The sequence below is a fragment of the Pristiophorus japonicus genome, chromosome 16 (genome assembly GCF_044704955.1).
Source record: "Pristiophorus japonicus isolate sPriJap1 chromosome 16, sPriJap1.hap1, whole genome shotgun sequence".
Classification (NCBI taxonomy): Eukaryota; Metazoa; Chordata; class Chondrichthyes; family Pristiophoridae; genus Pristiophorus; species Pristiophorus japonicus.
The window spans coordinates 4,840,489-4,867,130 of NC_091992.1; the positions used below are offsets into that span (position 1 = coordinate 4,840,489).

General features: G+C 46.3%; 1 protein-coding gene across 2 annotated transcripts in view; it reads left to right on the top strand.

The window, feature by feature from the left end:
- shpk (sedoheptulokinase) overlaps positions 1-24,949 on the top strand; it is a 35,041-nt gene extending 10,092 nt beyond the window's left edge. For both annotated transcript variants that reach the window (XM_070858040.1, XM_070858041.1), the window contains exons 3-8: positions 95-236; positions 8,284-8,467; positions 12,799-12,951; positions 16,037-16,212; positions 21,508-21,708; positions 23,472-24,949. In XM_070858040.1, coding sequence (XP_070714141.1) covers positions 95-236; positions 8,284-8,467; positions 12,799-12,951; positions 16,037-16,212; positions 21,508-21,708; positions 23,472-23,866 — 1,251 coding nt within the window. In that variant the 3' untranslated portion in view covers positions 23,867-24,949. The remainder of the gene's footprint in view (positions 1-94; positions 237-8,283; positions 8,468-12,798; positions 12,952-16,036; positions 16,213-21,507; positions 21,709-23,471) is intronic.
- Positions 24,950-26,642: the final 1,693 nt, after the last annotated feature.

A 26,642-nucleotide genomic window follows, 5' to 3' on the forward strand; every position in this document is an offset into this window, starting at 1 on the left:
TGGGTAGACCAGAGGAAAAGAAGAGTAAGGGAGAGGTGAAGGAAGGAAGGACCACTGTCTGCCGAGAGGTTTGTCATCTTGATTTTCATTCCAGAGCCGGGAGCAGGATGTTGCTCAGATCGTGTCCGCCCTTCACCGCTGTGTTGCTGCGCTGCCCAGCGAGCGTCTCCGCAGGGTGGGGAGGATCGGTGTCTCGGGACAGATGCACGGAGTCATGCTGTGGAGAAGTGAGAGAGGTAACTGCAGGAAGGCGGCAGAGGGGGGAATCTCCCCGCTGCTCGTTGTTCATTGGAGGCTGAGGGAGCATAGTTAACCTCCGTCTCCAGTTTAATCTGCGTGAAATTCAGACGAATAAAGATTTGCATTTATATATCGGTGTCCCAAAGCACTTCGCAAAAACAACAACTTGTATTTATATAGCGCCTTTAACGTGAAACATCCCAAGGTGCTTCACAGAAGTATTATGAGATTAAAAATTTGACACCGAGCCGCAGAAAGAGAAATTAGGGCAGGTGACCAAAAGCTTGGTCAAAGAGATAGGTTTTAAGGAGCGTCTTGAAGGAGGAGAGGCAGAGAGGTTTAGGGAGGGAGTTCCAGAGCTTGGGGCCTCGGCAACAGAAGGCACGGCCATCAGTGGTTGAGCGATTATAATCAGGGATGCTCAAGAGGGCAGAATTAGACTTCACAGCCAATGAAGTTTAATCACTGCTGTAATGTAGGAAACGGGACAGCTAATTTGTGTACAGCAAGCTCCCACAGATAGCAGTGACCAGATCATCAGTCTTTTAGGTGTTAGAAATAAAGAAAATAGGAGCAGGAGTAGGCCATTCGGCCCTTCGAGCCTGCACCGTCATTCAATATGATCATGGCTGATCCTCTATCTCAACACCATATTCCCACTTTCTCCCCATACTCCTTGATGCCTTTTGTGTCTAGAAATCTATCTATCTCCTCCTTAAATATATTCAATGACTTGGTCTTCACAGCCTTCTGTGGTAGAGAATTCCACAGGTTCACCACCCTCTGAGTTTTGAAATTTCTCCTCATCTCAGTCCTAAATTTCCTACTCCGTATCCTGAGACTGTGACCCCTTGTTCTAGACTTCCCAGCCAGGGGAAATATCCTCCCCGCATCCAGTCTGTCCAACCCCGTCAGAATTTTATACGTTTCAATGAGATCCCCTCTCATTCTTCTAAACTCTAGCGAATACAGCCCTAGTCGACCCAATCTCTCCTCATACGACAGTCCTGACAGGAATCAATCTGGTGAACCTTGGTTGCACTCCCTCTATGGCAAGTATATCCTTTCTTGGGTAAGGAGACCAAAACTGCACACAATACTCCAGGTGCCGTCTCACCAAGACCCTGTATAACTGTAGCAAGATATCCTTGCTCCTGTACTCAAATCCTCTTGCAATGAAGGCCAACATACCATTTGCCGTCTTAACTGCTTGCTGCACCTGCATGTTTGCTTTCAATGACTGGTGTACAAGGACACCCAGGTCCCTCTACTTCGACATTTCCCAAGCTATCATCATTTAAATAATACTTTGTCCTTATGTTTTTCTTACCAAAGTGGATAACTTCACATTTATCCACGTTATACTGCATCTACCATGTGTTTGCCCACTCACTCAACCGATCTAAATTGCCTTGCAGCGTCTTTGCATCCTCCTCACAACTCACAACCCCACCTAGTTTTGTGTCATCAGCAAACTTGGAAATATTACATTTGGTTCCCTCATCCAAATCATTTATATATATATATTGTGAATAGCTGGGGCCCAAGCACTGATCCCTGTGGTACCCCACTAGTCACTGCCCGCCACCCCGAAAAAGACCCGTTTACTCCTACACTCTGTTTCCTGTCAGTTAATCAATTTCAATCCATGCCAGTATATTACCCCCAATCCTGTGTGCTTTAATTTTGCACACTAACCTCTTATGTGGGATTTTATTAAAGGCCTTCTGAAAATCCAAATACACTACATTCACTGGTTCTCCCTTATCTATTCTATCAGTTACATCCTCAAAAAAAACTCCAGTAGATTTGTTAAACGCGATTTTCCTTTCATAAATCCATGTTGACTTTGTCTAATCCCGTTGATATTTTCTAAGTGTCCCATTATCACATCCTTTATAATAGACTAGCATTTTCCCTACTACTGATGTTAGGCTAGCCGGTCTGCAGTTCCCTGTTTTCTCTCTTTTTAAAAAAAAGTGGGGTTACATTTGCCCCCCTCCAATCTGCAGGAACTGTTCCATAATCTATAGAATTTTGGAAGATGACAACCAATGCATCCACTATTTCCATGGCTACCTCTTTTAGTACCCTGGAATGCAGATTACCAGACCCTGGGGATTTATCGGCTTTCAGTCCCATTAGTTTCTCCAGCACTATTTTCTTACTAATGGCATAAAAACACAAAAGGAAAAGTGGCCCAACCATGGCTAACAAAAGAAATTAAGGATAGTATCAGATCCAAGGAGGAGTTATACAAAGTTGCCAGAAAAAGTAGCAAGCCTGAGGATTGGGAGCTGTTTAGAATTCAGCAAAAAAGGAGCAAGAGATTGATTAAGAGGGGAAAATAGCATATGAAAGTAAACTTGCAAGGAACATAAAAACCAACTGCAAAAGTTTCTACAGGTACGTAAAAAGAAAAGGATTAGTGAAGACAAATGTAGGTCCTTTACAGACAGAAACAGGAGAATTTGTAATGGGGAACAAGGAAATGGCAGAACAATTAAATAAATACTTCGGTTCTGTCTTCAGAAGAGGACACAAATAACGTCCCAGAAATTCTAGGGAACCAAGGGTCTAGTGAGTAAGAGGAATTAAAGGAAATGATTATTAGTAAGAAAATAGTGCTGGAGAAACTAATGGGACTGAAGGCCAATAAATGTTTTCACTCAGAGGGTGCTGAATCTGTGGAATTCTCTACCACAGAAGGCTGTGGAGGCTAAGTCACTGAATATATTTAAAAGGGAGATAGATAGATTTCTAGAAACAAAAGACATCAAGGGGTATGGGGAAAAAGCGGGAATATGGTGTTGAGATAGAGGATCGGCCATGATCATATTGAATGGCGGTGCAGATTTGAAGGGCCGATTGGCATGGTACTATTTTCTATATCTAATAATCATTTCCTTTAATTCCTCTTGCTCACTAGACCCTTGGTTCCCTAGCATTTCATGGGATGTTATTTGTGTCCTCTTCCGTGAAGACAGAACCAAAGTATTTATTTAATTCTGCCATTTCCTTGTTCCCCATTATAAATTGTCTTGTTTCTGACTGTAAAAGACCTACATTTGTCTTCACTAATCTTTTTCCTTTTACATACCTGTAGAAACTTTTGCAGTCGATTTTTATGTTCCTTGCAAGTTTACTCTCATACTGTTATTTTTCCCCTCTTAATCTTTTGGTTCGTTTTTGCTGAATTCTAAACTGCTCCCAATCCTCAGGCTTGCTACTTTTTCTGGCAACTTTGTATAACTCCTCCTTGGATCTAATACTATCCTTAATTTCTTTTGCTAGCCATGGTTGGCATGGTTAGACTACTTTTCTTTTTGTGTTTTTGCGCCAGAAAGGAATGTATAACTGTTGCAATTAATGCATTCGTTCCTTAAATGTTAGCCATTGCCTATCCACAGTCATGTCTTTTAATGAATCTTCCCAATCTATCAGTTGATTAAGGGATAAATATTGGCCAGGCAGGGGGGATAACTCTCCTGCTTTGCTTTGAAATAGTGCCATGGTAGTGCCTATACTCCACATGAGTGGTATCCTAATCCAATGCGTTTGTCCTGTTCCCATATCTGTTTCTGTTTTAAATCCCTTAATTTGATCTTATATTTATGTCCCCTGATTCTGGACACCTCAATCACTGCAAACCGTCTGTTTCTGTCTACTCTGCCCCATCACTTCATAATTTGAAACATCTCTATTTCCTCTGTTCTAACGAATACAGCCTTGATCTCGTGAACTCGCAGACCACCTGGGCCCGCCCCTTGCAGCCACCAGTTTTAACTGTAACAGCAACTTGTATTTATATAGCACCCTTAATGTAGTGAAACATCCCAAGGTGCTTCACAGGAGTATTGAGACAAAAAATTTGACACTGAGCCACAAAGGAGAAATTAGGGCAGGAGCTTGGTCAAAGATGTAGGTTTTAAGAACCGTCTTGAAGGAAGAAAGAGAGATGGAGAGGTTTAGGGAGGGAATTCCAGAGCTTAGGGCCTAGGCAACAGAAAGCACGACCACCAATGGCTGAACAGTTATAATCAGGGATGCTCAAGAGGCCAGAATTAGAGGAGCGCAGACATCTCTGGGGGGGGTGGCGGCCATGGAGGGATTTGAAACCAAGGATGAGAAATTTGAAATCGAGGCGTTGCTTAACCGGAAGCTGATGTAGATCAGCGAGCACAGAGGGTGATAGGTGAGCGGGACTTGGTGCGAGTTAGGACACTGGGCAGCGGACACGGGTGATGGGTGAGCGGGACTTGGTGCGAGTTAGGACACTGGGCAGCGGACACGGGTGATGGGTGAACGGGACTTGGTGCGAGTTAGGACACTGGGCAGCGGACACAGGTGATGGGTGAGCGGGACTTGGTGCGAGTTAGGACACTGGGCAGCGGACACGGGTGATGGGTGAGCGGGACTTGGTGCCAGTTAGGGCACGGGCAGCTGAGTTTTGGGTCACTTCTAGTTTACGTAGGGTAGAATGTGGAAGGCCAGCCAGGAGTGAGTTGGAATAGTCAAGTCATCATTATCATCATAGGCAGTCCCTCGGAATCGAGGAAGACTTGCTTCCACTCTAAAAATGAGTCCTTAGGTAACTGAACAATCCAATACGAGAACCACAGTCCCTGTCACGGGTGGGACAGATAATCATTGAGGGAAAGGGTGGGTGGGACTGGTTTGCCACACGCTCTTTCCGCTGCCTGTGCTTGATTTCTGCATGCTCTCGGCGATGAGACTCGATGTGCTCAGCGTCCTCCCGGATGCTCTTCCTCCACTTAGGGCTGTCTTTGGCCAGGGACTCTCTGGTGTCGCTGGGGATGTTGCATTTTATCAGGGAGGCTTTGAGGGTGTCCTTGTAACGTTTCCTCTGCCCACTTTTGGATTGTTTGCCATGAAGGAGTTCCGAGTAGAGCGCTTGCTTTGGGAGTCTCATGTCTGGCATGCGAACTGCGTGGCCTGCCCAGCGGAGCTGATCAAGTGTGGTCAGTGTTTCAATGCTGGGGATGTTGGCCTGGTCGAGGACGCTAACGTTGGTGCGTCTGTCCTCCCAGGGGATTTGTAGGATCTTGCGGCGACGTCGTTGATTATATTTCTCCAGCGACTTGAAGTGTCTGCTGTATATGGTCCATGTCTCTGAGCCATACAGGAGGGCAGGTATTACTACAGCCTTGTTGTTCCTTGAGCTGGCCTTCCCCCTGCCCGTCGGATCTCGCTTAGGGCGGTGATGTCGACATCGAAGCGTCTAAGTTCCCGGACAACTATGGTGGTGCGGCGTTCCGGCCTGTCGCTGTTGGGAGTTAAGTTTAGTCAAGTCTAAACGTAACAAAGGCATGGATGAATAGTGCAACTACTTGTGACTCCGAGTGCATTTGAAACGTTGCGGGTACATTCTCCGCCACTGAAAGGAGCTGCTTCTGTCCACATGGGTGGCCCAGAGCCTCTGCAGCAGAAACAACGGCCAGGAGTTCCCTAGGGGCCACTCCCGCTATGGTATCGTAACTTTACCAGCTTTGGGGAGGGTACAGAGGAGGCTTACCTCGATGATACGAAGGTCTTCAGTTTTGTGGAGAAGCTGGGATTGTTCTCCTTAGAGCAGCGGAGTTTAAGGGGAGATTTAATAGACGTTCAAAACCAATCAGGGGTTTTGATAATCAATCGGGAGAAACTTTCCACTGGCAGGAGGGTTGGTAACCAGAGGTCACAGATTTAGAATCATTGCCAAAAGAACTAGAGAAAGAAAGAAAGACTTGCATTTATATAGTGCCTTTCACGACCACTGGACGTCTCAAAGCGCTTTACAGCCAATGAAGTACTTTTGAAGTGAAGTCACTTGTAATGTGGGAAACGCGGCAGCCAATTTGTGTACAGCAAGCTCCCACAAACAGCAATGTGCTAATGACCAGATAATCTGTTTTTTTGTTATGTTGATTGAGGGATAAATATTGACCAGGACACCGGGGATAACTCCCCTGCTCTTCTTAGAAATAGTGCCATGGGATCTTTTACGTCCACCTGAGAGAGCAGATGGGGCCTCGGTTTAATGTCTCATCCGAAATACGGCCCCTCCGACAGTGCAGCACTGCACTAGAGTGTCAGCCTAGACTAATGTACTGAAGTCCCTGGAGTGAGATTTGAACCCACAACCTTGTGATCCAGAGGTGAGTGTGCTGCCCACTGAGCCACGGCTGACACAAGTAGAGGGGCAATGAGGAGAAATTTCTTCATTGGGTCGTTGGCTGATTTCGAGCTGCATGGTGAATCAGATTCCCTGATACTGGCAGGTTAAGTTGCCGTTAAGAAATGATGCGTCGTTGGCCGCAGTTTAACCAATGCATCCATAGCTTCCAAGGTTGTTGCCTTTGTATCTTCGCGCTGGTCCCTTGGAGAACCGTGAGAAGCAGTGGGAGGATTGGCGGGCGGATTAACAGTGAACGCTCCAGCTTTACCCCAGGCACTGGTTAGCCCTACAAGGCAGGAGGGGTCTATGGACTCCCACAACAGTGAGCGGGGCCCCATACACACTGAACACCAGGATCCTGCTGGATGTCAATCTGGAATTCCGAGCCAGAGCAGGGGATCAAACCCTGAACCTTCCGGCTCAGATGCAGGAATAGCTTCTATAGTAAGATTGTTCTTGTAAGTTCCACTCTCCCGATTGGCACATCAGTCACATGTGTGCAGATATTACATAGGAACAGGGGGAGGCCAATCAGCTCCTCAAGCCTGTCCCGCCATTCAATTAGGTCATGGCTGCTCTGTATCCGAACTCCATCTACCTCACTAGTGTTAACGTAAGCAAGAAAAAATAATGACACTAAAGACTGGCAAATCCCCAGGACCTGATGGTTTCCACCCCAGAGTTTTAAAGGAAGTAGTTGCAGATGCTTTAGCCATAATCTTCCAAAGCTCCCTCGAGTCAGAGATTGTTCCTTTTGATTGGAAAATTGCAAATGTAACTCCATTATTTAAGAAAGGTGAGAGAGAGAGAAAGTAGGAAATAACGGACCTAGTCTAACATCTGTTGTGAGGAAGTTATTAGAATCTATAAGGACAAAATGACTGAGCACTTAGAGAAATTTGAGCTGATTAGAGAGAGCCAGCATGGATTTGTAACAGATAGGTCATGTGTAGCAAATGTAATTACATTTTTTGAGGAAGTAACTAAAGTAGTAAACGGGAATATCTATGGATATAGTTTATATGACCTTCCAGAAGGTATTCGATAAGGTTCCACATATCACCCTAACGCATTTGAAATTGACTCCTAGCTTCAGGTTTTTTGGGGGCGAGAGTTCCAGATTGCCATTACCCTTTATACATAGATTATGAATTTTGGAGAATCAGTGGAGCCGTGTATATTGTCAGAACATACACCGTCAGTTCCCAAACGAGTGGAGTGGTTTTACTGCTGCTATTTATTTCCAGTTTAAGTCGACTCTTGGCATTTCCTCGTCCCACTAGTACCTTGCAGCCTTGTGTAGATCCCAGTGTCTTGTTTTTCATCATGTATCAAACCAGAGACAAATGGGACCTGAACAGCGGGAGGAAAACAGTTTCAGAGTAACTTGGCATTTGTCGAGTAGGGTTTTACTTTTGAACTCAACCCAATTAACTTTTCACTTTGAAAACATTTACTTGAGCTTTAAGCTGAGGAAACTAAACCAGAAAAGCAATAAACTGCACCCTTTGTAAACAAGGTGATCGGTGAGGTGTGGAGGAGCTGGTACAGCCGCAGTAAATAATCAGGTACAGCTGGTAAACAAAGTAAGGAGCAGTAAGGTGTTGAGGAACTGGTTTGGTTTGGTGAGATGTTCAGGCTGTAGTTTGATTTGGTACGGTGAGGTGCTGAGGTCTGGTTTGATTTGGTGAGGAAAGATATTGAAGGTCTGGTTCGGTTTGACGAGGGGCAGGGAGATGTTGAGGGTCTGATTTGGTTTGGTGAGGAGAGATGTTGAGTGGTTTGGTGAGCGATGTTGAGGGTCTGTTTGAGTTTGCTATGGGGAGACACGGGTTATATATTTTTTCTGCTCTCCCCTGTTTTAGGTTGTATATGGCAGAGGACTGAAGCAGGTTTCATGTTCCAGCCCGGGGAGACGAGTCACCTGGTCACATGGCAAGATGGCCGCTGCAGCCACGAATTTCTCACTTCACTCACACAGCCTGATTCTCATCTCGGTCTTGCCAGCGGCTTTGGCTGTGCCACCATTTTCTGGTACATGAAAAACAGGTAGACATCTCCAAACTTCTTTACAAGCACGGCAGCGAACATAAAGTTGAAGGGGTGCTCCTGATATATTGCTTAATCAAGAAAGACCTAAATAAACAATAATAAGATGGGGCTGGGGAATGCAATGGGTCAGATACTGTCCTGTCATCTCTGACCCAGAATGAAATCAGGCCAACCTGGGGGGAAACACTCTGAGAAGTATTTTTGTATATCTATTCCCTGGAATTTAGAAGTTTATGGGCTGTTCTGATCTAAGTTCTCTAGATAGTAAAGGGGAACTGATAGAGAAACTATTTCTGCTGGTTGGGGATTGTAGGACTAGGAGACATAGTCTAAAAATTAGAGCCAAGCCTTTCAGCAGTAAAGTTAGGAAACACTTCTCCACCCAATGGGCGGTAGATGTTTGGAACTTTCTACCCCAAACTGCTGTTGATGCTAGATCAATTGTTAATTCTAACTCTGAGATTTTTGTTAACCGTTTTAAAGAATATGGGCCAAAGGCAGGTATATGGAGTTAGGTCACAGATCGGCTTAAATCTCATTGAATGGCAGTACAGGCCCGAGGGGCTTAATGGCCTATGTTCCTACAAGGAGTGATATAGATGTAAGTTTTTATGAATCTCTCCTCTCTGCTAGCTGCAAGGATTCCTGCGGTTCGACGAGGAGAAATGGGCCCATAATAGAAAATTATCCCGAATTCTCACAAAACCTCCTTTTATAAAGTGTTTGTGGGGTTTATATAGCACTTTCCACATTCCCAGGACACCACAAAGCACTTCAGAGCCAATAAATTACTTCTGAAATGTTGTCACTGTTGAATCATAGGCCAACATAGCAGCTAATTTATGCACAGCAAGGTTCCATAAACAACAATTACGATAAATGACAAGTTAATCTGTTTGTTTTTGATGTTGGTTATAGGATAAATGTTATACATAGAAATTATAGCACAGAAGCAGACAATTTGGCCCATCCAGTCCGTGTCTGTGTTTCCCTTCCCAAACATTTACCCATCCATTTTCCATATCGTTTCATCCCCTTTTCCTTGATCCATGCTATCCAGTCTAATCTTGAATGTTGACACAGTTTATGCCGCAACCACTAACCCTGGGAGTGAATTCCACAGCCCCGCCACTCTCTGTGTAAAGACGTTTCTCCCGCCTCTTACACTCAATATATGGACCATCATTGTTGGCCAGGATATCAGGAGAGCACTCCTGTTCTTCAAATAATGCCAGGGGATTTTTTTTTTAATGTCAACTTGGCTAGGTAGACAGGGCCTTGGCTTAACACCTCATCTGAAGATGAACTCCCAACAGTGCAGCTCTTCCTCAGTATTGCACTGAGGGCTGCCTGGATTATGTGCTCAGGTCCTGGAGTGGAGCTTGAACCCACGACCATCTGACTCAGAGGCTGGTGCTGCCTACTAGGCCAAGCTGGGTATTGTTTTGAGTTTAGTGGGTATTATATTGAATCGAGCAGGTTTTATATTAGATTTAATCGAAGGAAGTTATGACGAATCCTTATAAAACACTGGTCCAATCTGAACTAGAGTATTGTGTCCAATTCTGGGCGCCACACTTTAGGAACGATGTAAAGGCCTTCGAGAGGGTGCAGAAAAGATTTACAAGAATGGTTCCAGGGATGAGGGACTTCAGTTACGTGGATAGACAGGAGAAGGTGGGGTTGTTCTCCTTAGAGCAGAGAAGGTTGTCGAGAGGAGATTTGATCCGAGGTGTTCAAAATCATGAGGGGTCTAGACAGAGTACATAGAGAGAAACTGTTCCCATTGGTGGAAGGGTCGAGAACCAGAGGACACAGATTTAAAGCGATTGGCAAAAGAACCAAAGGCCACATGAGGAAAAACCTTTCTACGCAGCGAGTGGTTATGATCTGGAATGCACGGCCTGAGAGGGTGCTGGAGGCAGACTCAATCGTGGTTTCAAAAGGGAGTTGGATAAGTACCTGTAGGACTACGGGGAAAGAGCGGGTGAGTGGGACTGGCTGAGATGCTCTTGCAGAGAGCCGGCACGGGCTCGATGGGCCGAATGGCTGCCTTCTGTGCTGTAACCATTCTATGACTACTAGGTTTTATATTGAATTTAATAGTTTTTATATTAGGTTTAGTGAGTTTACATTGAATTTAGTAACTGTTATACTGGATTCAGTGGGTGTTATTTTGGATTAAGCAAGTCTTATTTGGGATTTAGTGGGTTTAATTTAGCAAGTTGAGTCAATTGGGCCTATACTCTCTGGAGTTTGAGATGTAATCTCATTGAAACATAAGATTCTGAGAAGTCTTGACAGGGTAGATGCTGAGAGAGTAGAACCAGGGGGTCACAGTTTCAGGATAAGAGGTTGGCCATTTAGGACTTGGATGAGGAATTTCTTCACTCTTTGGAGCTGTGGCTCCTCAGTCGTTGAGTGCATTCAAGGCTGAGATCGATAGATTTTTAGACTCTTAAGGGAATCAAAGAATATGGGGATTGGGCAAGAAAGTGAAGTTGAGGTGGCCATCATCTTAGTGAATGGCGGAGCAGGCTTGACGGGCCGTGTGGCCTACTCCTGCTCCTAATTCTTATGTTCTTACGAGTTTTATATTGCATTTTAGTTTGATTTTAGTGGGTTTTCTGTTGAATCCAATATAAAAGTGACCAAACAATGTAAAACTCATTAAACCCACTAAAACCAATAAAAATATCAGCTTCAGAGAGGCTGGGAATACCACAGGCTACACTGGTGCAGCAGAGACGATTCTTTGAAAGAAGACCACGCATTCCTATAGCGCCTTTCACAACTGCAGGACATACAAATCACCTCACAGCCAATGAAGTACTTTTGAAGTGCAGTCACTTGTGTAATGTAGGGATAATAAGTTTGATATTAAAGTTAAGTTACATAGTTGGAGGAGCAATACCTAGTGTCTGATTCATGTTGTAACCAACTCAGGGATGAGTATTTGTTTCGTAAACTATTTCCAGGAATTTGAAAGGCTCACAATACCCTCTCAGGAGTAACTGTGTCTAGTTCTGGGCCCCACTCCTGAGGAAGGATATATTGGTCTCGGAGGGGGAACAGCACAGATTCACCAGAATGATATCGGGGCTAAAAGGATTAAGTTATGAGAACAGGTTGCACAGACTCAGCTTGTATTCCCTCGAGTGTAGGAGATTAAGGGGGAATCTGATCGAGGGGTTTAAGATGATGAAAGGATTTGATGGGGCCGAGCGAGAGAAACTATTCCCTCTGGTGGGGGGAGTCCAGAACAAGGGGCAGGACCTTAAAATTAGAGCCCAGCCGTTCAGGGTGATGTCAGGAAGCACTTCTTCACACAAAGGGCCGTGGGAATCAGGAAAACTCCCCCCCAAAGGCTGTGGGTGCTGGGGGTCAATTGAAAATTTCAAAACTGAAATTGATTGTTTTCTTGTTGGGCAGGGTATTAAGGGTTAAGGAACCAAGGCGGGTAGATGGAGTTAACATATAGATCATCCATGATCTAATTGAATGGCGGAACAAGCTCGAGGGACTGAATGGCCGCCTCCTGTTCCTATAATCACCACTTTCTATCCACAATGCGTTACCACCCCAAACCACTGCACTGGAGTCCCAGGTTTACAGGTAAGCGAGCGAGATAATGTTTAATCTGAATTGGTCCTCTCAAAAACATGAGCCTGGCTTACAACAGAATTCAATAGCTGACTGAAGAGAAGGGTAGTCTCTGTCCGAGCATTAGCTAGAAAACAAGCCTTTGCCTGTGAGTTTTAAAAAATTCATTTGGGTATGTGGGAATCGTCGGCATTTATTGCCCTTGAGAAGGTGGTGGTGAGCCGTCGCCTTGAACCGCTGCAGTCCGTGTGATCTCTCTGTGCTGTTAGGGAGGGAGTTCCAGGATTGTGGCCCAGCGACGATGATGTTGCAGTGTGTGGTCTGATAATTGGGTAAAGAGCCCTCTGTTCAGACATAGTGGGGCATGCATTGATAATGATTTTGCTGAACTGTTCACATTCTTTAAGCATTTGAATTGAGGCTGTTGCTTTGTGTTTCATTCTTAGGGATACTCTACTCTTGTTGCTTAACTTGTGTCCTTTAAAAATCAGTAGGAGTCAGGAGTTATTTTACAATTTATTTTGAACACGTAGGTACTGGTTAGTGCTATCTGGGAAATGGGGATTGTGCGGGAAGGTGGAGTTGAGGTAGAAGATCAACCATGATCTTGTTGAATGTTGGAGAAGACTTGAGGGACTGAATGGCCTACTCCTGCTCCTATTTCTTATGTTTAATAACATATTAAGTTGTATCTGTATCAGTGACAGTGTTATTTTGTTTTCCAGGCCCCAATTTCTGAAGCCCTATAATGCAGCAGGGACCATCCATGACTATGTTGTCGCTGTCTTATGTGAGCTTAAGAGACCCCTGATGTCAACCCAGAATGCAGCCAGTTGGGGGTATTTTAATACCAGATGTGGAACTTGGAATCTGCAAATGTAAGCTTGCATTTACTCCTGTGTTGGAAAGCCAGGGGACTGAAACTGTCATGCACCCATAACGCACCAAAGCTGTGCACTATTTCTGCAAGGAAAGCATTCCTTTAATACAGGTGTTGGAAGCATGTCCCAAGGTGTTACGGTGTGAAATCTCGAAGTTGACATTATGTTAATGCTGGGGAATGGATAACTTTGCATGCCAGTATCAAGCACCCCATGGTGAGGTACAGGTTAAATGTAGAGTAAAGCGCTGTCTACTCTCTGCCCCCTTGCAGAGGGGCACCTACAGTACTACAGTACCAGTGTGCCAATTTCCCCATCTCCCACTCTTCCACTCACCTCCCTGAGTGGGATTGCTGAATTAGTAGCCGGTTTATGCTGTGGAAAATGCCTTGAGAACCACATCCTAAACTATTTCACACGGACCGAGGCAACTGTCCCAGCAGCCTGGACTAGATTAGAAGCCAGTTGCATGAGGTGAAATAAAAACAGAAAATGCTGGAGATACTCAGCAGGTCAGGCAGCATCTGTGGAGAGAGAATCAGAGTTAATGTTTCAGATTGATGACCCTTCATCGGACCTTTGGCATGAGGTGAAAGATCATTGTGCAGTGCACTGCCCCACCGAGTTCCCCAACTACACCTCAATATACAGAACCTGTTCTCCTTGTTGTACCCCATTTATATAGCAGACACATCTCATGTGTACTTGCAGTAAAAGAATACTTCAAACAAATATCTTGTTCTTGCCCGAATATCTCCTTGGCAGTGCCATGACCACCATCTTGGATTAGGTTATCCCAGCATGCATTGGGTGTACCATACACAAACTAAATGTTGCTTTTTGAAAGGGCCTGCGACTGGGACATGCAAGGGGTAAGGATTCAGTGATTGAGGTGGTCTAAGATCCTTTAAACTACTAAAGCAAAGTCTATGTGCCCGAAATTCAGGCTCGCCAGAAACTGACGCACTTACCGTTTTTTTTTAAGTGTTTTCACCACTGGATGGGATGAGGTCGACTCTTGACCGATATTCAGCTCTTTTTTTTTAAGCGACCAGGAAGTTGGTCATAATGGGGGCGGAAGTGCGGCGGTAAGTGCTGGTGAGAGGCGGAAGTGGAGGCAGGACGGATTCTCCGCCGCTGTCACTCAGTGGCGGAGCAGTGGTGACGTCATTGCGCGCCTGCATCACCGCGTATCTCCCCACCTTTTAAAGGGGAGAGAATCGGCGATTATTTAGGATCAGCCACTGGGCCACCAGGGAGGGTTTCAGACCCAAGAGGGGCGGCCTGGGGGAACAATAGTCCGGCCGACATGGAAGTCGGCCGGCAAAAAAAATAAAATGGCAGCCGTGGCATTGGGCCCTTGCCATTAATGGCTGCCGCGCAGCCAGGGTTGACAGAGGGAATGAAAGGTGAAGCGACAGAACAAGCTGTCGAGGGCACCGCTCGGCAGGCATAAGATTTTCCGCCTGAATTTCGTGGGAGTTGGTGGTTGCCGGCGTTGCGCACACTGATGACGCACTCACGGCCGCTCGGCAGCGGTGGGGCGGAAGTGGGGACCACCGGAAAAACACCAATGCTGAATTTAGCTTTCGGCGGCCGATTGACTCCGCCGCATGGCCGCCGCAATCCGGCGGTAACGGGCCTTATTCGGGAGATGGATTTCGGCCCCTACATCATCTTTAAAACGTTTGGCCACCAAAGATATGCCTCTCCAATTAGGGTTGCCAACTCTCCAGGATTGGCCTGGAGTCTCCAGGAATTGAAGATTAAACTCCAGGACACTGATGTGAGCAAAAACCCAGGAGAAAAATCATCGGGGGCGCAAACAATTGTGTGTATTTTGCATTTTTGTTATAAAAATATTGAAGAAGAATTGTTTAAAAAAAGGTTGTTAGACCAGGCAGGGCAGTGGCAGGCAGGAAATCATGTGATGAAGCCTCCAGGAATACATCCAACCAGAGTTGGCAACCCGACTCTCCAGCAGTCAGATAAGACGTTAAAAACCAAGGTCCTGACTGCCAGGATTGGTCGCTCTGGTGCATGGAAGTGTCCCACAGCATCATTTGAAAATAGAAAAAGAAATCCTCTCCAAGTCTCACTGTTCCTCTACACTTCTACTGCCACTTATTGTATATTCCCTTTCCTTGTTAGCCCTCCCCAAATGCATTACCTCACACTTCTCCGGATTGAATTCCGTTTGCTACTTTTCTGCCCACCTGACCAGTCCATTGATATCCTCCTGCAGTCTACAGCTTTCATCCTCACTATCAACCTCATGCCAATTTTTGTATCATCTGCAAACTTGCCCTATATTGAAGTCTAAATCATTGATATATACCACAAAAAAGCAAGTGACCTGATGCTGAGCCCTGCCAAACCCCACCAGAAACATACATAAGCGCAAGTCTTTTCTCTCTCCTTGGTCCCATTTTTGGCTGCCAGGGATTTTAAATGCCCCCTTTCTATTTGCAACTTATAGCAAACAAGAATTTAATGCAGATTTATTAACCTGAACTCTTTTATATATAAAAAAAAATTAAATGCCCTGGCGATTAAATTGTTTGATTTGAGAGCTAATGCCACAGATTGATCGTTGAAACTTTAGGACTGGCTCGCCAAAGGAGCATGATGGGGGAAGTAAAGGAACAGTGGGTCATGACCTGAAGATCAGAGCCAGGCCATTCAGGAGAGAAGTTAGGAAACACTTCTTAGTGTGGAACTGTCTCCCACAAAAAGTAGTCGATGCTAACTCAATTAATCATTTTAAATCTGAGATCGATAGATTTTTGCTCAACTTGGGTATAAAAGGACATGGAGCCAAGGTGTTTGGATGGAGTTAGGATACAGGTCAGCCATAATCTGATAGAAAGGCAGAACAGGCTCGAGGGGCTGAATGGCCTCCTCTCCTGTTCCTATGTAGTATCCCTGACTGTTTTCGGTGCTCCGTAACCTGATCCTTTTGTTGGTCTGAGTCGGTCAGAATGAGCAGTGAAAGCACCTCAATTCCATCCAGCCACCTTGGCGCTTTCCCTCCGAAGGACCGAGGCCACTCTCTCAGGGATTTCTTTCACTCCTCTTCCAGATTAAGGGATTCTGGATTCCCCACCTGCTTGCTGCCTGCAGTGGTGGAATCGGGTGCGATTGCTGGAACGACAGCTCATGAATGGTACGGTGTGCCAGAGGGGACGGAGGTCGGTGCGGCCCTAGGCGATTTCCAGTGCTCGGTGTACTCCTGCATGATGGAGAAGACCGATGCAGGTAAGGGTGAAAATAGACGTGGCTTTGCTTTGTAAAAGTTATATTTCAGCCCTGTGTCCAAACACATACCTGATTGTTCTTAGAGGTCCAGTGTTTCTGATGTTGCCTAAAGGATAATTTGTCCGTGTGTAGTGCAGACCATGGAATCAGACCGCACAGGAGGAGACCATTCAGCCCATCGTGATTGTGCTGGCACTTTCCCCATAGTCCTGCAAAGGTTTCCCCCTTCAAATATTTATCCAATTCCCTCTTGAATGTAACTATTGAATCTGCTCCCACCGCCCTTTCAGGCAGTGCATTCCAGATCATAACAACTCGCTGCGTAAAAACAAATCTCCTCTCCCTCTGGCTCTTTTGCCAATCACCTTAAATCTGTTATTAACCCTCCTGCTACTGGAAACAATTTCTCTTTATTTACTCCATCAAAACCCTTCACGATTTTGAACCCCTCTATTAGATCTCCCCTTAACCTTCCCGGCTCTAAGGAAAACAGTCCCGGCTTCTCCAGTCTCTCCACATAACTATAGTCCCCCATTCTAGTAAATCTCCTCTGCGCCCTCTCCAAAGTCTTGACATCCTTCCTAAAGCATGGTGCCAAGAATTGGACACAGTACTCCAGCTGAGGTCTAACCAGTGATTTATAAAGGTTTAGCACAACTTCCTTGCTTTTGTACTCTGCCTCTATTCATAAAGCCCAGGGTCCCATACGCTTTTTTAACTGATGTCTCAACTTGTCCTGCCACCTTCAAAGATTTCTGTATGTGAACCACCAGGTCTTTCTTTTCCTGCACCCCCTTTAAAATTGTACCCTTTGGTTTATATTGCCTCTCCTCATTCTTCCTACTAAAATGCATCACTTCCTAGGCGTTTCTGCGGCCGCAACCGAGACTCCAGGATGGTATGTTGCCTCCCCGGTGCAAGGGTCAAGGATGTCTCGGAGCGGGTGCAGGACATTCTGAAATGGGAGGGAGAACAGCCAGTTGTCGTGGTGCACATTGGTACCAATGACATAGGTAAAAAAAAAAAAGGGATGAGGTCCTACGAAAAGAATTTAAGGAGCTAGGAGCTAAATTAAAAAGTAGGACCTCAAAAGTAGTAATCTTGGGATTGCTACCAGTGCCACGTGCTAGTCAGAGTAGGAATCGCAGGATAGCGCAGATGAATACGTGGCTTGAGCAGTGGTGCAGCAGGGAGGGATTCAAATTCCTGGGGCATTGGAACCGGTTCTGGGGGAGGTGGGACCAGTACAAACCGGACGGTCTGCACCTGGGCAGGACCGGAACCAATGTCCTAGGGGGAGTGTTTGCTAGTGCTGTAGGGGAGGAGTTAAATTAATATTGCAGGGGGATGCGAACCTATGCAGGGAGACAGAGGGAGACAAAAATGAGGCAAAAGCAAAAGACAGAAAGGAGATGAGGAAAAGTGGAGGGCAGAGAAACCCAAGGCAAAGAACAAAAAGGGCAACTACAGCAAAATTCTAAAAGGACAAAGGGTGTTAAAAAAAACAAGCCTGAAGGCTTTGTGTCTTAATGCAAGGAGTATCCGCAATAAGGTGGATGAATTAACTGTGCAATTAGATGTTAACAAATATGATGTGGTTGGGATTACGGAGACGTGGCTCCAGGATGATCAGGGCTGGGAACTCAACATCCAGGGGTATTCAACATTCAGGAAGGATAGAATAAAAGGAAAAGGAGGTGGGGTAGCATTGCTGGTTAAAGAGGAGATTAATGCAATAGTTAGGAAAGACATTAGCTTGGATGATGTGGAATCTATATGGGTAGAGCTGCAGAACACCAAAGGGCAAAAAACGTTAGTGGGAGTTGTGTACAGACCTCCAAACAGTAGTAGTGATGTTGGGGAGGGCATCAAACAGGAAATTAGGAGTGCATGCAATAAAGGTGCAGCAGTTATAATGGGTGACTTTAATATGTACATAGATTGGGCTAGCCAAACTGGAAGCAATACAGTGGAGAAGGATTTCCTGGAGTGCATAAGGGATGGTTTTCTAGACCAATATGTCGAGGAACCAACTAGGGGGGAGGCCATCTTAGACTGGGTGTTGTGTAATGAGAGGATTAATTAGCAATCTCATTGTGCGAGGCCCCTTGGGGAAGAGTGACCATAATATGGTGGAATTCTGCATTAGGATGGAGAATGAAACAGTTAATTCAGAGACCATGGTCCAGAACTTAAAGAAGGGTAACTTTGAAGGTATGAGGCGTGAATTGGCTAAGATAGGTTGGCGAATGATACTTAAGGGGTTGACTGTGGATGGGCAATGGCAGACATTTAGAGACGCATGGATGAATTACAACAATTGTACATTCCTGTCTGGCGTAAAAATAAAAAAGGGAAGGTGGCTCAACCGTGGCTATCTAGGGAAATCAGGGATAGTATTAAAGCCAAGGAAGTGGCATACAAATTGGCCAGAAATAGCAGCGAACCTGGGGACTGGGAGAAATTTAGAACTCAGCAGAGGAGGACAAAGGGTTTGATTAGGGCAGGGAAAATGGAGTTCGAGAAGAAGCTTGCAGGGAACATTAAGGCGGATTGCAAAAGTTTCTATATGTATATAAAGAGAAAAAGGTTAGTAAACACAAACGTAGGTCCCCTGCAGTCAGAATCAGGGGAAGTCATAACGGGGAACAAAGAAATGGCAGACCAATTGAACAAGTACTTTGGTTCAGTATTCACTAAGGAGGACACAAACAACCTTCCGGATATAAAAGGGGTCAGAGGGTCTAGTAAGGAGGAGGAACTGAGGGAAATCTTTATTAGTTGGGAAATTGTGTTGGGGAAATTGATGGGATTGAAGGCCGATAAATCCCCAGGGCCTGATGGACTACATCCCAGAGTACTTAAGGAGGTGGCCTTGGAAATAGCGGATGCATTGACAGTCATTTTCCAACATTCCATTGACTCTGGATCAGTTCCTATCGAGTGGAGGGTAGCCAATGTAACCCCACTTTTTAAAAAAGGAGGGAGAGAGAAAGCAGGGAATTATAGACCGGTCAGCCTGACCTCAGTAGTGGGTAAAATGATGGAATCAATTATTAAGGATGTCATAGCAGCGCATTTGGAAAATGGTGACATGATAGGTCCAAGTTAGCATGGATTTGTGAAAGGGAGATCATGCTTGACAAATCTTCTGGAATTTTTTGAGGATGTTTCCAGTAAAGTGGACAAAGGAGAACCAGTTGATGTATATTTGGACTTTCAGAAGGCTTTCGACAAGGTCCCACACAAGAGATTAATGTGCAAAGTTAAAGCACATGGGATTGGGGGTAGTGTGCTGACGTGGATTGAGAACTGGTTGTCAGACAGGAAGCAAAGAGTAGGAGTAAATGGGTACTTTTCAGAATGGCAGGCAGTGACTAGTGGGGTACCGCAAGGTTCTGTGCTGGGGCCCCAGCTGTTTACATTATACATTAATGATTTAGATGAGGGGATTAAATGTAGTATCTCCAAATTTGCGGATGACACTAAGTTGGGTGGCAGTGTGAGCTGCGAGGAGGATGCTATGAGGCTGCAGAGTGACTTGGATGAGTGGGCAAATGCGTGGCAGATGAAGTATAATGTGGATAAATGTGAGGTTATCCACTTTAGTGGTAAAAACAGAGAGACAGACTATTATCTGAATGGTGACAGATTAGGAAAAGGGAAGGTGCAACGAGACCTGGGTGTCATGGTACATCAGTCATTGAAGGTTGGCATGCAGGTACAGCAAGCGGTTAAGAAAGCAAATGGCATGTTGGCCTTCATAGCGAGGGGATTTGAGTACAGGGGCAGGGAGGTGTTGCTACAATTGTACAGGGCATTGGTGAGGCCACACCTGGAGTATTGTGTACAGTTTTGGTCTCCTAACTTGAGGAAGGACATTCTTGCTATTGAGGGAGTGCAGCGAAGATTCACCAGACTGATTCCCGGGATGGTGGGACTGACCTATCAAGAAAGACTGGATCAACTGGGCTTGTATTCACTGGAGTTCAGAAGAGTGAGAGGGGACCTCATAGAAACGTTTAAAATTCTGATTAGTTTGGACAGGTTGGATGCAGGAAGAATGTTCCCAATGTTGGGGAAGTCCAAAACCAGGGGACACAGTCTAAGGATAAGGGGTAAGCCATTTAGGACCGAGATGAGGAGAAACTTCTTCACCCAGAGAGTGGTGAACCTGTGGAATTCTCTACCACAGAAAGTAGTTGAGGCCAATTCACTAAATATATTCAAAAGGGAGTTAGATGAAGTCCTTACTACTCGGGGGATCAAGGGTTATGGCGAGAAAGCAGGAAGGGGGTACTGAAGTTTCATGTTCAGCCATGAACTCATTGAATGGCGGTGCAGGCTAGAAGGGCTGAATGGCCTGCTCCTGCACCTATTTTCTATGTTTCTATGTTTCACACTTCTCTGCATTAAATTTCAACGCCCACCTGTTGGGTCATATGTAGACCTAAGTATAATGATTTTGCAGTGAGGGTCTCAAACAAGTGTCAGGCCCCTTATTTGGAAATGCAAAGACCCGAACTACTGTTCTGGCATGGGTGCTGCTTGCTTGTTTTTTTGACCTTTACCAATATGGCAGGCTTCTAGTTCATAGGAGGCCCTTTAGCATCTGAAAAACAACCGCATTTCTAGGCCACCATCTGTGGGATACATGCAAAGCAAAAGAATTTCAATGGTCGTCATTCCCACAGCTTCTTTTCTGACCTCTGCTGTTGTGCCTGAAACTAGACAATGAATTGCGCAACACCCAGATAATAAATGTTAATTAGGTGCCCTTCCCTTGGCAGCAGGGTCAGTGATAGTGTCGGCCGTGGCTCAGTGGGTAGCAACCTCACCTTAGAGTCAGAAGGTTGTGGGTTCAAGTCCCTATCCAGAGACTTGAGCACAAAAATCTAGGCTGACACTCCCAGTGCTGTACTGAGGGAGCGCCGCACTGTCGGAGGTGCCGACTTTCAGATGAGACGTTAAACCGAGGCCCCGTCTGCTCTCTGAGGTGAGCATAAAAGATCCTAAGGCACTATTTCAAAGTAGAGCAGAAGAGTTATCCCCGGTGTCCTGGGGCCAATATTTATCCCTCAATTAACATCACTGAAACAGATTATTTAGTCATTATCACATTGCTGTGTGTGGGAGCTTGCTGTGCACAAATTGGCTGCCGCATTTCCCACATTACAACAGAGACTACACTTCAAAAAGTACTTCATTGGCTGTAAAGCGCTTTGGGATGTCCTGAGGTTGTGAAAGGCGCTTCTTTCTGGTCAATGGTTGATTAAGATCTTTCTTACTCTCTAGTTTTGAATATCAGCACTTCTGCTCAGCTGACCTTTGCCCTGACCCCTGCATTCCAGCCACCGGCTCGTCCCGATCCCACTGCTAGTGTTGCGTTCTACCCATACCTGGACGGCATATACCTGGCTGTGGCAGCCTCTCTGAATGGTGGCAATGTGCTGTCCTCCTTTGTTGGGATGTTGAAACAGTGGGTGCAGGAGTTGGGTAAGAAACCTTTGGCATTTGTGCAAGATGCAAATCACTTTACAGATCCTGGGATTCAAGAAAACAAAACAAAACACCACATTACCAGCATCTATCCCTCCGTCTCTGTCCCTTCACTGTCTATCCCTCCGTCTCTGTCCCTTCACTGTCTATCCCTCCGTCTCTGTCCCTTCACTGTCTATCCCTCCGTCTCTGTCCCTTCACTGTCTATCCCTCCGTCTCTGTCCCTTCACTGTCTATCCCTCCGTCTCTGTCCTCTCACTGTCTATCCCTCCGTCTCTGTCCCTTCACTGTCTATCCCTCCGTCTCTGTCCCTTCACTGTCTATCCCTCCGTCTCTGTCCATTCACTGTCTATCCCTCCGTCTCTGTCCTCTCACTGTCTATCCCTCCGTCTCTGTCCCTTCACTGTCTATCCCTCCGTCTCTGTCCCTTCACTGTCTATCCCTCCGTCTCTGTCCCCTCACTGTCTATCTCTCCGTCTCTGTCCCCTCACTGTCTATCCCTCCGTCTCTGTCCCTTCACTGTCTATCCCTCCGTCTCTGTCCCTTCACTGTCTATCCCTCCGTCTCTGTCCCTTCACTGTCTATCCCTCCGTCTCTGTCCCTTCACTGTCTATCCCTCCGTCTCTGTCCCTTCACTGTCTATCCCTCCGTCTCTGTCCCTTCACTGTCTATCCCTCCGTCTCTGTCCCTTCACTGTCTATCCCTCCGTCTCTGTCCCTTCACTGTCTATCCCTCCGTCTCTGTCCCTTCACTGTCTATCCCTCCGTCTCTGTCCCTTCACTGTCTATCCCTCCGTCTCTGTCCCTTCACTGTCTATCGCTCCGTCTCTGTCCCTTCACTGTCTATCCCTCCGTCTCTGTCCCTTCACTGTCTATCCCTCCGTCTCTGTCCCTTCACTGTCTATCCCTCCGTCTCTGTCCCTTCACTGTCTATCCCTCCGTCTCTGTCCCTTCACTGTCTATCCCTCCGTCTCTGTCCCTTCACTGTCTATCCCTCCGTCTCTGTCCCTTCACTGTCTATCCCTCCGTCTCTCTCCCTTCACTGTCTATCCCTCCGTCTCTCTCCCTTCACTGTCTACCCCTCCGTCTCTCTCCCTTCACTGTCTATCCCTCCGTGTCTCCCCCTTCACTGTCTGTCTATCCATCTGTCCCTTCACTGTCTATCCCTCCGTCTCTGTCCCTTCGCTATCTATCCCTCCATCTCTGTCATTCAATGTGTCTCCTCTGTCCTGCAGTTTATCCCCCTACTTCTGTCCTTCAGTCTGTAACCTTCCAACTCTGTCCCTTCAGTTTGTCTATCCCTCCAGCTCTGTCCCTTCAACATGTTTGTCCCTCAGTCTCTGATTGTTCAGTCTTTTTCCTTTTGCTTTTTGTAAGATTTATATACGATCTAGAATAAGGGTGGAAACTGTTTAGAAAAACACTTTAGAAAATACCAGTTTCCAAGCACTATCTACCCCAGGATCGTTTTCGAAATAAAAATGTAATGAAAAAGCAAGACAATTCTGTTATCAGAGATAACGGAAATTGTGTCTGTTTTTTAAAAATCTGATTTCATTAAAGATTGGGTGATTTTGAAGTCTTTAGTCCAAGTGTCTTAGAATTATAGTTAATGGGGGTAATTTGTGCCATAATTATATCAGGACACTCAGTTACTGGTACGGGGAACCATAGGGGTTTAGATGTAAACCTCAGTGTCCCCCTGTGGGTTTAGACAGTTGTGGACGTGGATACTGACACTGCTTTCATTCACTCCCACAGGTCTGGAGGTCCCAGAGTCCACCATCTACTCCCAATCGATACACACTGCGCAAAACGTTGCTTGCACTGACCTCGCGGTGCAGGCAACCATATTTGGAGAGAGACATTCGCCCAACCAGCTGGCTTCCGTCACCGGCATTTCCCCGTCCAACCTCTCCCTGGGCCACGTCACCAGAGCACTGTGCCGCGGCATTGCGGAGAACCTTCACTCCATGCTATCGTGCCAGCGGATGGTCGAGTGCGGGGTGCGGAGGATTAAGGGCAGCGGAAGTGCACTGACCAGGAACGAGGTGCTGAAGCAGGAAGTGGAGAAAGTCTTCACACTTCCTGTGGTGTACGGGGCGACCATAGATTCAGCAGTCGGCGTGGCCATGGTGATGCTGGACCGGAAATAGAGAAGGGAAAAATAAAATTCCCAAACACGAGAAGGTAAATCAATATCCAATCAGAATGTGTGCGTCACTGATCACAATGTTTGGCCACCGATGAAGGGGAGGGGATGAAAGAGTTGGCAAGTGTTCCTCCCAGCAGCGTTCCCAGCCATCTCTTTCCCCCCCCCCCCCCCAGCGGAGCTCGGATGTAATCAGTTACGAGAAGGAGCTGAGTGTAACTGGAAGGAGCTTGGTACCGACGCAGAGTTAGAATACGAGAACATAAGAAATAGGAGCAGGAGCAGGCCATCTGGCCCCTCGAGCCTGCTCCGCCATTCAATAAGATCATGGCTGGGCAACACCACAGCCCCTTCTTCTTGACCTAGATGTTGGCCTGATGTCAATGCTGAAGACGCCCCAGCCTTTTACCGGAGAGGCTTTGCTCCTTCTCTGGCACCAAAGACCACGTGGAAGAAGAGGACGCCTGCAAAGCAAGAGCCAGTTCTAACCCTCTGTAGAAAAGCAGAGAGGAGGGAAAAAAGGCAAAGGGCAGCTTGAGATGACTGGAGTTTTTACATCAGGCAACGATCACAATCTCGACCACCACGGCAACAAGACACACAGTTGATCCAATCCTATTGTTTCCGCGTCCCTGAATTTCCCCTCATCTTGCACAGATGTGTTTTGCTTCCCCTTGTGAGTCTCCCACTCCTGCTGCATCAGCCGCTGCCTGTTTAATGTTTGGAAGCAGAGTGAACAAACTCTGAGCTCCGTGCCGCCCGGAATAAAGCTTGAGATTCGCCTGGATTTTTGTGCCAGGTTCCCGCCTCAACCCCGCCTCCGTCCGTCATTCCCACCTCAGTCCCGCCTCAACCCCGCCTCCGTCCGTCAGCCCCGCCTCCCTCAGTCCCGCCTCAGTCTTGTCAAGAGGAAGAGCAGATTGCCCGTCAACCTTCGTATTTGTATTTTCAGCCAGGTGTGGAGCGGAGCGTTGTGGCCAACAGCAGGGATCTGTAACTGATCCACAGGGTGCTGATTATTGTTAATTGTGTACATATAAGAGAGAATATTAATCAGCACTATGCAAATAAAATGTGCCAGAACATTTATTTTTGTCATGATTCCTATAATTTTAAAACAGTGAAACAATTACGGTGTGCAAGTATTTATTGATATATGTATATACATTAGTGTGCGAATATTCATTATCACACTATGTGTGCATTAATTGCAGTGTGTGAATGTTGAGTTTTGAATATTTTGTGCACATACTTAATACTTTGTGAAAATATATTATGCTATGAATTTTTTTTTTTCCAATTCATCGCTGGCAAAGCCAGCATTTATTGCCCATCCCTAATTGCCCTCGAGAAGGTAGTGGTGAGAGACCTTCTTGACAAGGGCAGTTAAAGAGTCAACCACATTGCTGTGGGTCTGGGGTCACATATAGGCCCAGACCGGGTAAGGGCGGCAGATTTCCTTCACCTAAAGGACATTAGTGAACCAGATGGGTTTGTTACAACAATCCAGTAGTTTCATGGTCACCATTACTGATGCAGTACTAGCATTTTATTCCGGATTTATTAACTGAATTTAAATTCCTCAGCTGCCATGGTGGGATTTGAACTCGATCCTACCAGATCATTAGTCCAGGCCTCCTACACTGTTCCAACGAAGCTCAACGCAAGCTCGAGGAACAGCACCTCATCTTTTGTTTAGGCAGTTTGCAGCCTTCTGGATTCAACATCGAGTTCAACAATTTCACAGAGTAACCGCAGCCAATCTTTGGCTCCCCCGCCCCCTCCAGAGCCTGTTTCTTTTTTTCTCATGGTCTCTAATTGCAACTGGTCATAATCCCACCATTCACACACTATCTCGACTAATGTTTCTCTAACTCCTGGCATTAGCATTTGAATTGGGCCCATCATCCCTTTTGTGTCTCTAATCTCTCCTGCCTTCCACCCTATCACCGACCTTCCCCTCCCCCTTTCAGTGCAGGTTAAGAATCTGTTCTTTTCGAACACTCCTGTTCTGACGAAGGGTCATCGATCCGAAACGTTAACTTTGCTTCCTCTCCACAGATGCTGCCCGACCCGCTGAGATTTCCAGCATTTTCTTTTTTCTGGATTAGTAGTCCAGTAACATAACCACGATGCTACTATTCCCTCATAATATATATCGCGCTGTGAATATTTATTTATAGGTAGAGGTTTCACCTTCTTCTGCAAAGGCAAACCAGAGGAAGAACGCCGCCTCCATGGAGTCGGTTTCGTTATCAAGGACAAGCTGGTCGACCGCCTCAGTGACTCCCCCTGTGGGATTAACGAACATCTCATGACCCTCCGACTCACCTTATCCCGGAACCAATGCGCCACAGTCATCAGTGCGTATGCCCCAACACTCGATGCAACAGATGAGACCAAAGAGTGTTTGTACTCCATCCCTTCAAAATCCCTGTCCCGCTTCCCTACGGATGACAAACTGATCCTCCTCGGCGACTTCAACGCCAGGGTCGGCAAGGACACAGCCCTCTGGGAGGCGTGATCGGCAGAGAGTGGGTAGGGAAAACCAATTCCAGCGGTACCCTGCTCCTGACAAAATGCTTAGAGCACGACCTTGTCATCACCAACACCTTGTTCCGCCAGAGGGACAAGTACAAGGCATTGTGGCAACACCCTCGCTCTAAACACTGGCAGCTGCTCAACTATGTCATCGTCCGAGCCAGGGTTCGCAAGGATGTGCGCATCACCCGCACCACGACAGGAGCCGACGACTGTTGGACGGACCGCCGCCTAATCCG